Source organism: Callorhinus ursinus, unplaced genomic scaffold (assembly GCF_003265705.2).
Source record: "Callorhinus ursinus isolate GAN/ISIS: 27379988/994484 unplaced genomic scaffold, GSC_fseal_2.0 scaffold11, whole genome shotgun sequence".
Taxonomy (NCBI): Eukaryota; Metazoa; Chordata; class Mammalia; order Carnivora; family Otariidae; genus Callorhinus; species Callorhinus ursinus.
In genome coordinates, this window is record NW_027397073.1 from 48693905 (window position 1) to 48708019 (window position 14115).

The 14115-nt window shown below is 33.8% G+C and overlaps 1 protein-coding gene across 2 annotated transcripts in view; it reads right to left on the reverse strand.

The window, feature by feature from the left end:
• Positions 1-4810: 4810 nt before the first annotated feature.
• Positions 4811-14115, reverse strand: part of MIB1 (MIB E3 ubiquitin protein ligase 1) — a 133630-nt gene continuing 124325 nt past the window's right edge. For both annotated transcript variants that reach the window (XM_025886604.2, XM_025886603.2), the window contains exons 20-21: positions 13849-13949; positions 4811-10561 (exon numbers count right to left, since the gene is read on the reverse strand). In XM_025886604.2, the coding sequence (XP_025742389.1) occupies positions 10421-10561; positions 13849-13949 (242 nt within the window). In that variant the 3' untranslated portion in view covers positions 4811-10420. The remainder of the gene's footprint in view (positions 10562-13848; positions 13950-14115) is intronic.

Sequence of the window (14115 nt, forward strand, 5' to 3'; positions counted from 1 at the left end):
GGACAGTCCTGGGCTCTGGTGTGTGTCTTCATTTATCTTCCCATAGGAAATGCCTAAGATCCCACTCAGAAGTAAATGATCTTTGCTATAACTGGAAGGAAACAATCCTTATTTTCCCAACCTGCACTTTGAGGTTTGTAATGTTTTAGAGTAAGAAGCCCTCCGCATTCTTCGGAGGACGGGTTCTCCCAATCATGGAAGGAGTAAGATGGAGAGAAGGGGCTTTGAATGAGCACATAAGCTGACTTGCTTTTGCCCCACAGAAGGTACCCGGCGTTGGGCAATACCTCTTCACTCTTCTTTCCCTTTCTTCCCAGAGGAAGGAAGATGGGGGCTGAAGGATAACAGGTAAATTAAGCTGGAGAGACTGGGTTCGAGGGAACCAACCAGCCTGGCTCGGAATAACTTGGCCGGGCCCCCGGAATGATTCTCACACCTTTCCAGGCAACCTTGACCTTGCAACTCATCAAGCAGGGCAGCCCAGAATCATGACTTTACGGGCCACTGTCCCAAGGTGCCTGAGTTCTGGAAATGAAAACCTCCCCTCCTTTTCCTTTCTTTGTGTCTCTCTACAGAGCAATAGCAAAAAAAAAGTTCTATCAAGTATTAAAAGTCATTATTACTAAAATGTGAGAGGTTAGGTGGAGAGTTCATACATACATACTTCATTCATACATAGGAGGCATATTTGTGTTTTGAAAAAAATGGCATATCAAAGTATTCATGTGTGTATTTCCTACTATTAAGATAAAAACAATGGAGAATAAGCCATATTATTTATATGGGGAATGAAGGATTGAAGCAACAGGGTTGGAAGGCAGACTTCTTTGAATATATATTGTTTTGTAGAACTCACTTTGGAACAATGTACATATATTACATAATTTAAAATGAAATTCAATAAATGAGTGAAGCAATTCTAATATCCCAAAGTAAAAGTAAACCTGTATACCCAGTTGGCAGCATAACTACACATAAAGAGCTATTCCAGGAGACTTAAAGACACAGTGATTTGATTAAATATCCCCAGTCAGATATACCCTAATGATAATAACTGCAAAAAATTTTTTTAAGTGTTTTCAGAAGCCATATTGTTGGCGATAACATTGTTTTTGTACAATAAAGAAAACACATTTTTTTAATGGTTGAAAAGAGATGTAGATATAAGATCAATGAGGCTAAATAGCCAATAGTCCTGAACTTGAATTGAAGTTTCAGCTTGAACTCATGGCGTATTTTGTCTTAAAAATGCTCCTGGAGTGCCTGGGTGGCTCAGTTGGTTGAGTGTTCGACACTTGATTTCAGCTCAGGTCATGACCTCAGGGTGGTGAGATAGAGCCCCACATCGGGCTCCACACTCAGGATGGAGTCTGCTTGAGATTCTCTCTCTCCCTCTACACCTCGCCCTACTCACTCTCCCTGAATAAATAGAATCTTAAAAAAAAAAAAAGTTCCTAGCCCTTCCCATTGAAAAGGCCAAGAAACAATGCTTTTGCCAATATCACACTGCCTTGATTACTTTAGCTTTTATAATCTTTGAGTCAAGAGTGTTTGTCCTATGACTTCATTCTTCCTCAGTATAGTGTTGGCTATTCTGGGTCTTTTGCCTTTCCATGTAAGTTTCAGGATCAGTTTATAGCAAGGTTGCAAGATATAAGGTTAATATACAAACATTAACTGCTTTCTTATATACCAACTATGACAAACTGGAACTTGAAATTAAAAACAGTATCATTTACATTAGCACCAAAACCTCTGAAATCTTTGGCTTTAAATATAAAAAAAAATATGTACAAGAACTATATGAGGAAAACTACAAAACTTTCATGCAAGAAATAAAAAATCTAAATAAATGGAGAGATAATTCATGTTGATAAAGACTCAATATTGTTAAGATGTCAGTTCTTCCCAACTGATCTATAGATTCAATGAAGTCTCAATCAAAATTCCAGCAGTTATTTTATGGATATCGACACTCACTTAGCAGTTCCATCAGTTTTCTTGTCAATTCTTTGGGAATTTCTACATAAACAATCATATAATCTGCAAATAGAGTTTTGTTTTTTCCTTTCCAATCTGTATACTTTTTAGTTCCTTTTCTTGTCTTATTGCATTAGCCAGGACTTTAGTACAATGCTGACTAGGAGTGGTTTCATCATGAATAAGTTTTCATCTCATAAATGGGGATTTTGTCCAATGCCTCTTCTCATTCTACTGATATGGTCATGATTTTTTTTCTTTAGCATAACAATGTTATGGACTACATTAATTTTTGAATGTTGAACCAAACTAGTACACCTGGAATAAATCCCACTTGGTAGTGCATATTACTTTTATATGTTATTGGATTCAATTTGCTAACATTTTGCTGCAAATTTTTACATCTGTGTTCATGAGAGATATCGGCTTATAGTTTTTCTTTCTTGTAATGTCTTTGTCTGGTTTGGTAATCAATTAAGGTAATGTTGGCTTTTATTTCCTGGAAGATAATATAGAGAGTTGGTGTAATTTCTCTCTTAAATGTTGGTAAAATTCACCAGTGAATCCATCTGGGCCTGCTGCTTTTGGTTTTGAAAGGCTATTAATTAATGATTCAATTTCTTTTATATAGATACAGGTATATTCAGATTTTTTCTCCCTGTGTGTGTGTTGGTATATTTTGTCTTTTAAGGAATTGGTCAATTTCATCTAAGTTGTCAAGTTTGTGGGCATAGAGTTTACTGTCCTTTTAATGTCCATGGGATCTGTAGTGATGGCACATCTCTCCTAATTTTAGTAATTTGAGTCCTCTTTTTTTAGATAACCTGATTAGAGGTTATCAATTTTATTGATCTTTTCAAAGAATCAGTTTTTTGTTTCCTTGATTTTTCTCTGTTGATTTTCTGTTTTCAATTTCCCTGATTTTTGCTGTTTTATTTTTCTTCTGGTTACTTTGGATTTAATTTACTCTTCTTTTTCTAGTTTCCTAAGGTGGAAGCTTAAATTAACCATTTTATATCTCTTTTCCTAATGTATCTATTCAATGTTATAAATTGCCTTCTAAGAGCTTTCACTGCATCCCACAAATTTTGTCAAGTTGTATTTTCAAAACATTTTTATTTTTCAAGACTTTGACCCATGTTATTTGGAAGTGTGCTGTTTAATCTCCAAGAACTTTGAGATTTTCTGACTAGCTTTCTGCCAGATTTCTGGCCTTCAGAACCGTAAGACCGTAAGTTCCCGTTGTTTTAAGCCACTATATTCATGGTAATGTTTATAGCGGCAAGAGGAAACCACTACAATACTCTTGTGCTATACATACATATGCTCGTAGTATTTTGAACCTCAGTCTTTCTTCAGAATGGTTTGGCCGTGGTCAGGGCTCTTTGATTTGGTTGCTTCCCTATTTCCCTATTAAATAAGGGTTAGTATCACCTGTAAAAGCTTTTTCCAGTCTGTATGTCAATTTTCCACTCAAGATATTAACTGGTGCTCTATAGAAAGGAAGAAGAGAGACAGGAAGGGAGGGTAATACTCTTAACTATATGAAAAGTAAAGAATATTTGACTTGAAAATCAGCCTTTTAGAAGGCTGCCGTATTTGAGAATGCAAGGGGCCTGATATGAAGAGGAACCTAAAGCATGAACACATTACATTTGATTAGAGCATCAGTGCAAAGGCAGCATTACCTAACAGTCTCACTGATATGTCATCAACTCAGTGATCAATGGGCTCCATTCCAGATCTTGTCTTACCCTTTTCATATTATGCTTTTAAGGTTTTTTTCTGTTTGTTTAACAAAATGAGTTTATCAACTAGTTTTGTTTTTAAAGGAAAAAAAAAACTTTGCCAAATGATCATTCTTCAGCAATTACCTGAAATAATTTTTGGTGTTCTACTTTAATCCATGCCTTCATTCTATCTTATAAACTATCACTACTCTGTAATGCACCATTTAAAAGTTTTCCCTGTCAGTAAGTTTGGGAAATGCTACACTCTAAGACTAACAAATAATTTTAACTTCTGTGAAGGATGAATAACTGTCAATGATAAAAAATATAAATCAGATTTTCTAAAATGTCTTTATTTTAAAAACCTATACAGTTTCAATTTAATAAAAAATATTGCCATGACATATCTAATTTTACAGCAACAGAAATACAGTTAGTTAGAGGTTATCCAAAAATCACAATTTTAAAGTTGGAATACACACTTTTTTTCAAATAAACAATTAAAAGATTTTGTTTCAGATGGTTTTCCTCTTAAACATTCCAGATACACATACTGAATCTTTTGAACTAGAACCAGACAACCTCTCAATAATGACAAATAACTGCTTCTATTAACTTGAGAAATAAAATAACTCCAAACCATTCAATTACTGATTTAGTCACAAAACACTAAAAAAGCCAAATAAATCATTGCTTTAAAATGTCTATCTTTTGAAAATGAAATCTACATCTGAATTATGGAGAGGAATAAACATTTTATAGAAAAAGTTGTGTCCTCTTGACTGGTTGACTGATTTTCTATCAAATTTATCCTATTCAGACTACTTTCACAATATCCTGAAAGAGTGTGAGGTGTTAAAATATGAAAAGCTTCTTTGGCCCTTTAGATAGAGGTACCTTAAATGTAAACAATTGTAATGACAATCTTCTAGATGTGGGCACCCATGTCCTATACTGAGTTGGAGATGTATGTAACTTGTTTCTCAAAGACATGATAATTTCCTTTCCAAAAATGGATTTGATATATTGAGATATGTTTTCAAATACCTTAAAAATAAAAATTCATATAAAGAATACTTTCAAAAGATCAGAGAAAAGCATTATATAATATTACATTGTAAGTTTTATTAATGGTAAATGTTTGCATTTATTTTTAAAAGCTTAGCTCTTGCTAAGTGTTTTTTTAACAAAAGCTAATAAGCAAGAATCATTTGCCATACAGAAACTATATTCACGAGCAAGACTTTTAATCAAGTGGGAGCTAAAAAACACTGGAAAAAATACAAAGCAAAACACTGCTATGCGTCAATTAAACTGCTTCCTATCACACTGAATATACTGTATTTAGAATGACAAGAATACTGAAATTAACAGAAAAACAATTTTGTGGATTCAGGCTAAGTAAGACTAGCATTAAGAACATGCAATCCATGATTTCCTTTAAAAAAATGTTTTTAAACTGAATCACTTGAACAAAAAGTCTTTTTTTCATGAGGGGAAGACAATCTGTGTTTACCAAACAGATCCTCCTTTCATATTAAAATAGCAAACTGTATGAACCCTAGCTCTTCTTCCCAGATGCTACTTATACATGACTTTGCATAATGACTTATAGAATTACTTTTCTGGTAACAGTGTCATGGCCATAAATAATCAGTTTTTTGATTTGAAAAACAAATATCAAGTGCAAATCTAGAAAACTTCCTTTAAAGAATTACCCAAACCCAGCACACATGCAGTATTGCTATTACACAAGCTGAGCAATACGCCTTATAAACGTGTGTGTGATGATACACCCACACTAAAGACAGCCTTCTATAAAGTTTCAGTAGTGTTGCCAAGTTAATAATTCTTTCAAGGCACTGAAAAATTATGTAGATGGACTTTCCAAAATATAATTAACAATTGCTTAAACTGTTACAAAGCCCTGAGTCAGAACTTTCAATAGCTTCCTGAAATTACAGACTTTAGACAAAACGGCATATTTGTTTATTTTATAGAAAATTATAGGACCATTTTGCATTTGGGAGGAAAGAAGTCACATTTATGAAACAAAGTCATGTAGACTGTACAGGAAAAGTAAAACATTCAGCAATATTATCTTTCTTACACATTTTGTACATGTCAGTCACCACCTGTCGTTATGGATTTACGCACCAAATTGATGTGGCAAGTCACCCTTCCTGTACCTGCTGCTTAAATCCTCAACAACACCAAAATTTCAATTTGAACCTCGGGTTCCCACCTCTTCCTTAGTCACAAAAAAGAATAAAAGCTGGAAAAGTAATACTCTGACAGAAAAGGAGGTAGAAAATGCCAATGTAGCAACCTACAATTTTAATTCATCAGCTCCACTAACTCGTTCATATTTTCATACTTTAGTTTCATCCTCTAGTAACCATTTATCAGTAAACTGAGTCTCAATCTAAAGGATTTTCCCCCTCACTACAGCAAAGCAATGTACACATGAGACAGCATTAAATAGTTTTTCCTCAAATTTAATGTTTTAAAGAAGTACAACTGTGATTATTAATACTGCTATAGTTTCATATATATAAAACATATATATATAAGTTTGGAGCTTATATATATATATATATAAAAGTTCCAAGGCTATCATATGATTATCAAGTAATATCAGTAAGCATTCCTATCATAATATTCAAGAAAATAAAATTAGGTTGCGTTTTTGAGAGAAAAAAATATTTTGAGACTGTTACAAGAAGATTTAAAGACAACTGACATTTTTGACAAGGCACACATAGTCTGTGAAAATCTATTACCTTCCCCATTCACTACAGATTCAAAGCTAACCTAATTCTAATGTTGAAAATTCCACCCCCCCCCCACCCTGGGCTCCAAATGAAGTAACAAATCCTTCCAATTAACAGACAATTAACCCCAACCCAATTATGATTTATAACAGTTGGGATGAAGGGAAGAAATTCTGTCATCCCCCAAATCTTAGGAACTTAATGTTGGCCATGACTTTAAATCTTGCAGACACAAACTATTAAGAAAATTCAGGTTGTTTCTTGATTTATATTTAATCAAAATTCTGTTCCACTGGGGGGAGAAAGGGAGTTGTTCAATGTGTATAATAGAGTTTCAGTTCTGCAAGGCAAGAAAGTTCTGGATAGCCATTTAATAACATGAGTATACTTAACACTACCGACCTGTACACTTAAAGATGGTAAATTTCATGTTAAGTGTGTTTACAATAAAAAAATGCAAAAAAAATTCTATTCCAAAAATTCAATTTTTACACAAATTATTACTGTATCATTTTAGAGACTCTGACAGGATAGGTGCTTTTCCTTTGGACTTTTTTTAAAGCCAGATGTATTAAACCATATAGTTTACAAAGCAATTGTCAATTAAACGACACTAAAAACTGGTTGAAGGGTCTTTTTTTATCATTCAATCAAGTATACTCTGCTTACTGCTTTGATGAAATCTACATGATTTTCTTAAACCCCTTTTTTCTCTAAATTCAAACACTGACTTTTCTTTCTTGTTGCAATTCCTTACTGTTTCCCTATCCTACCACATCACTAAGTCTCTTGGTTCATAAGCGTAACTAACTCCTAGTCAAAAAGGGCCCAAAATTCCTAATAAACAAGAACATGACCCAGCAAGCTTTGAAATTTGAATTGGACAAATCTTAAGCAGCATGCATTTCAATATGCTAAAATGCTCTTACAGGCTAAAGCCATCAAAGATACAAATTTAAGAATGCTATTTTCAACATCATCAATTAATTTTATGTCTCAGTAACTAGCTGGTCAATTTGCAATGTTTAAAATTACAAACATCTTGTCTAATTATGATTTGGCCAGCTAAACTAAACATTTGTCTAATATACTATTCCTACACTAACACAAAATGATCTCTTGAAAAGCCTTCTGCCTCCCAACAAAATTAAATACATATATAGTATAAGCAGTAAGAATGTTAAATTATGTGAACCAAAACGAGTAGAATAGCACCATCTGGTAAGTTCTGTGTGTTTCAGGCAACAAAGCTTAGTCTTAGAGGAGAAAATGTGGTAGGAGTGAGGGGGTACAGAAAGGGAATCCAAATGACAACTCTTCTGAAACATTAGGAAGAAATGTTATTAGTACCTTTGGATCCCTTCTTGACTACCGATTTCTTCAAATGTACAACTGCTGCATGATAGATTCTGTGTGTGCTAAGATGCTGACCATTTTTTTCAATGTTGTGTATCTAGCCCCTGAGGCCCAATAAATTTTTGAATGAATGTCTGTTATGTTTTTTTAATGATTCTAGGAAAAGTAAAAACTCTTCTGAGGCACATGATGATGAGCTGATGAGAAGGAAACATATCTAACTGGGAAAGTGCTGCTGAGAGACATTAAGAGGTAGCAATTTCACAGAATTAGAAGGAAGTCACTTAAACAACTCGGTTCTTAATCTTACTCTTGCTCACAAACACAAAATAAATTTAAAATAATTTTTCAGAGGCTTGAAAACATGAACAGAGAAACACCTTCTATTCATTAAACAGATTTCGAAGTGGTACAAATAAAGAAAAATCCACAAGTATACAGCATTATAATCATAGTGACCTTATGACTTTTTATAATAGTTTGTGTTTATTGTATTTTTAATGTAGAAGAAATAAACTAGTCTGGAAAATGAAATTGCCTTTTAGGGATGTAAGTTTAAGCACTGCAAGCTCCAAAGACAAAAAGGATTTAAGTAAAGCAGAGCTCTAGACTACAGAATTTACTGGGTGGCCAAACCATGCACAAGTCAGCCAGGTGTTTCCTCCTCTCCAGCTGATCTAGTGGAAAAGAGATGGGCAGCCTATGGCATGGAAGAAAAAAATCCCGACTTTCACTATTTTCAAATCTGAAAGAAAATAATCTATTTAAGTGAACATCATGTCAGATGTTCTCTCTATAACTTTAAAATATGGCTTAAAAAATAGCCTCAGTGGCCCTTTTATTAGATAACTGAATCTATATAAATTTTCAAATTTAAAATTTATAAAAATTTTACTGTTCTAAATCCTAAGTTATTTAGCTAAACACAGATATAGAATTACCGACACTACAAAATCAGCCAGCAAAGCTCACTACTGTTTTCACCAGGACTTGCAAAGGCAGCAGCCGTTAAATTGCCAGGAATATTCTTAAATTTAGTTGTCATAACAACAAAAAAAAAACCTCAAAAAAAACCCCCCAAAAAACAAACAAAAAGAAAGAAGAACCAGAATTAAAGAAAGGAAAAAAACTACCAGATAACTACAGCCTTAGGAATAAGCTTATACACAGTATATAGTAGATACCACTGTAAACAGCTGATATTTTTATAATCTAGCAGCAATGACCCCAAAACACTTATTTATATGTAGATTCATCCTAGACAGAGTAAGACTACTCATTCAAAGGAGGGAAAATGATCAGATGCTCTAGAATCAGAGTGAAAAAAACAAAACAAAAAAAAACTACAGGTAATTAGACATATTTCTGTAAATGTCCTGGTCACTCTTTCTAAAGTAAGTATTTATTATTAGGTTACTTACTATGTCTTGGATACTGTTGGCAATTTAAATAATATCTTCACCTGTAGGTATAAAGAGAGTGTTTTCTTTACAACAAACCTTAGCAACTGAAAGAAAATGGAAGTAGGTGTTATGGTGAAGATAGAACCAGTATCACTATCAGAATTAAACAGATACGGACAAGAAAAAGATTGCTGCCTTGGGACAATGCGTTATCCTTCTCAGATCACTGGGGTACTATTCAGTACATGAGAAAAGCTACATGGAACCTCAGAAGCCCAAAAAGGGCAACATTATTTCACTGGTCAGATCAAGCCTGGATAAGTAACCACAGGGAAAACTGAGGTACACTTTTCACAGACTTTTTTTTTTTTTAAAGGCTGGTAAAAAGAACAGTGTATAGATTAATATATATGAAAGGCAACTGTTAACGGTCAGTTAATAGGTACTCATTTATTGGCCACTTCCCCCACTTCTGTTCCCCACTATGATTGCTTGTTTTTCCTTTTCATGTCAATCATCATGAAACTGGAAATTTGATTCAAGTTAAACAGTCTTCCTTTTAAATCTAGAAATTAAGCTAAATGCAAAGTCACTACTCTCTCATTCCATGCTTCCATTTAAGAATTCAGAATCAATCATTTGCAAAACTTTTTATCTTAAAAAGATAATCCTCTCTTCAGTATTAACTATGTAAAACGTATTATAATTTTGTCATTTAACACATGTGACCTAATGGTTTGACTTGTCCCGTTCATTTGATGCATGACTGGTCTGAGTACCTGTGTCAACCCAATGTGTAAAATCATGATAAACTGAAGGATAGCTGATCATAAGGAACTACATTTCTCGAGGTCTAACAATTTATAAACTATAAGAAAAGATGCAATAAAAACAAAAATAACAGATCCTTAAGGGATTTTCCCCTTAGAAGTGACAAGTAAATTACCTATGAATTACATGGATTTATGTTTCAAATTAAAAGAAACAAAAACAAAAAACATAACTTCAAACACCGTCTTGTAGAGGTTTTTTGTTCTGGCACATTTACAGTCTAATCACACTCTAGGAAAGAAACTATGATATTAAAAATTAATTCATTAGAACCTCCACCTAGCTTAACAGATTACTAAGAGCTCATGACCAAATACTTCAGCTAAGAAAACAGAGAGTTTCTTAATTAATACAAAAGAATCCTTCGTTCAATAGCCTTGCGACAAATAGGACATTCACTCATTCGGTCTCCACAGAGCTGGCACGTTCCATGGCCACAGAGGAAAATCATATTCTTCAGACGATCCAAACACACAGGGCACATGGTCTGGAATGTGAGATAACAAAGTAGTAAATGCTGAGACATTTTACATTTTGAAACTGTAACATGTAACAACTTTGTAACATCATTTTCTTTTGCTGTTTCAATCTTTTGTTGCTCTAAAATTTAAAAAAATTTTTTTTAATTTTAAAAATTTTAAACAGTTAAAATGTCATCCCTATAAAACAGAAATACTGGTTGTACTGTCAGGACTGTATCAAATGCACAACCTAAAATAAATACTATATAAAACAAAAAATGCAAATGCCAAAATCTAACAGGAAAAGGATAAAAATAGCCACATTCAGTCTGAGTCAGATTCCCCAACTCTGGGTACTATGCTGCTCTTTTATGAAAACATGACAATCTATCAGGTCTATTGGAGAGGGGAAGCAGCGTAGCGATGTCCCTAAAAATACACGCCACACACTATGACACAATCTCAGCCCGATTATCGCTCCCACTTTAAAAACGAGGAAACTGAGGCTTCATGGCGCTAAACACTTCCCCACAGCAGGCCACAATGTGAACTGGGGTTCTGTGGCCGAGCTCTTGCTCTGAAACATGCTTCACTGGATTACTATCAATGTAGAATCCCCTTAGGTTAAAAACAATTAGCTTTAGTTACATACTAATAAATGTAACTTCATGAACTCAGAAAAATTTAGAAGTATGTTAGGTATACTTTTATGAAAACACTCTAGGAAAGCAGATATTCATTCACAAAAACACATTTTACACTTTATAAAAATATATTTTACCTTAATATATCACAATACTTCATTCTGAATTATATCTTTTCCCAAATTACACAGAAATGAAATAACTAAAACAGAATGTCTAGATTAATAAACTAGGCCTAAGGCCTATATGAAAATGTCGTTACCAACTTCGACTATACCAGGGATCATTGTGGTAGGGAGGGGGAAGGAAATGTAATCTAAATTGTTAACCACAGCCTCCTGAAGAAAATTTTCACATTTATCTATCTTAAAGTTTGAGAAACCAAGTTGTAGAAAATTATATATTTTTTTAATTTTAAAAAGCCAAACCAGCCTTTTAGTGCCATTAAAATAGTTTCTTTTCCCTTAAATTTTCAAGAGTTATATGCAGTCAATTAATAACTCTTATTTCCAAAAGTAAACACATCTGCACAGCCTAGGTTAAGTTACTTTGAGATTAATATATCTTAATACCACATGAAATTACATTGGGGTAACAGAAAGACTGGAGATTTAAAATTTAAAAAGGAGGGGCGTCTGGGTGGCTCAGTTGGTTAAGTGTCTGCCTTTGGCACGGGTCATGATCCCAGGGTCCTGGGATCGAGTCCTGCATCGGGCTCCCTCCTCATTGGGGAGCCTGTTTCTGCTCTGCCTGCTGCTTCCCCTGCTTATGCTCTCTCTAATAAATAAATTTAAAAAATCCTTAAAAAAAATTTTTTTAAAGGGTTATTCAGCTACTTTGTCTTGGTAACCTTGAAGGGGTCCCTACAAGAAATCCCATCCATCAATCCTCAGAAAATGAATTTTCCTGTAACTGTTTAAATATTTTAGTGATGCAATATGGTTATGAAGATTATTTAAGGGAGAAGAAACTTCTTTGGAGTGCTAAACTTGGATAAAGGTAAAGCTGAATTTTTAAGGATACATAATAGGGCTCAAAAAGTGCTATTCATTTTAAGAACAATTTTAATTCACCATTAGGAGATGAAATGCTTTTCAGAGAAGACGTATTCAAAAATCAGTTTACCTTTCTATAAGTGTCTTATGGGAAAGGAAAGGAGATTCTAAGGAGCTTCAAGATTTTTGAAATGTTCTATTTTATATTAGAATGAGCTAAATATATTCCTATTTTTATGTTCCTACATAAGAACTGGCAAATCTATGTTTATCTTTACTTATTCGCTATACAGTAAGTGGTGTTACTAGGTGCGAGATTTCAAAAGAAAAACTAGCTTAGTCATAGAGTTTTCATCTTTTCAGATGGGTGTTTAAATTCCTAGTAAATATATATGTTTAATTCTAAATTACCGTAGCTACCATATTACTGTATCACAAAGGTCATCAGTTATCCTGACTCATTATTTATTGACTATGTTACTTTTTTATAAAATCAACAGAAAAGACAAGAGTGATGATTAACAACTGCATGGCAACACTGATGTGATACCCAAACTAAAGAAATAACACCCTCTGCTTCTCAATCCTTTGGATCCTATTTAATTGCTGGGTCAAATGATAAAGGGGGGGGGTGTGTGGCGGAAAGACTTTCTTACTTACCACATATGTAATAAGTTTTAACTAACTTCTTTATTTTACTCTTGCTGCTATTAAATACGGAGTAGATAAAAGCGTACTTCTGTTGGCATGTATAAGATATGAAGAACAAGTTTAAAGGATGAAATGCTATCCTTTCTTTTGAAGCCGCTCCATACATCCTCCCAAATCCTTTCCATCTACCCCTCACTGATACCTACTGTTCTAAATATTGCATTTTTCTTTCTTTTGCTTTTCTTTATGGTGTGTGAGGGAGTGAGAGAGAATATATATTCTACTTTCTACCTAAGTATCACATCTATACAGAAATGTGTACAAATCATAAATGTACAGTTCGATAAAAGTTCACAAACTGATCAGATGTATGTAATTGGCACTTTATATATTTCCCTATAAAGAAACGTCCCTTGTGCTCCCTTCTGGTCACCCCAGCCAAGAAAACCACTACCCCTGGTTTTAAACAACATCTGTACAATTTTTTCCTAGTTTGCATCCCCAAACAATATCCTGTTTAGTTATATGATTATGACGACAAACTTTTCCAAAGTGTTTTTACTAATTTATATTCCCATCAGTAGTATGTGAGTTACGGCTGCTACATATTCTAACACTGAGTTTTCCATGCAGTCAGGTAGGTGGGAAAAGGCACCAAACTGTAGTTTTAATTTTCATTTCTTCTTTTTTTAATGTAAGTGCTATGCCCAAAGCGGGGCCCAAACTCACGACCCCGAGATCAAGAGTCACATGCTCTACTGACTGAGCCAGCCAGGCGCCCTAATTTTCATTTCTTGATTACTAACCTGGTTGAGCATTTTTCATGTTTAATTGGTCATCCGTGTGTTTATTTTGGAAAGTGCCTGATTAGATCTTTGAATATTACCTTTTGCAAATATTCAAATACTACAATTGATACCCTAATATGAACCACGATTACTACACAAAACACTAGTAGTCTTATAGAAAAATATTAAATGCCATTCTTGGAATCATCATTTACCAAGAAGAAATCATTATTACCTGCTCTTTAATGTCCTGTAACTGCTGTTGCAACTTTTGCACGTCTGCATTGACATTGGTATTATCCTTGTCCTTTTGTAACACTGGAATATTTCCACTTGCTATAATGTAAATAAAATATTTTAATGTTATGATTGTTTTGACATAATAATGATTTTTCATTTCTAAAATTACTATGGCTTTATTAAAAATGCAAGACTACTACTAGAATCCTCTTTAAAAATTTTTCTCATTCATGGACAACAGACACAGCAGTGACATTCGTAT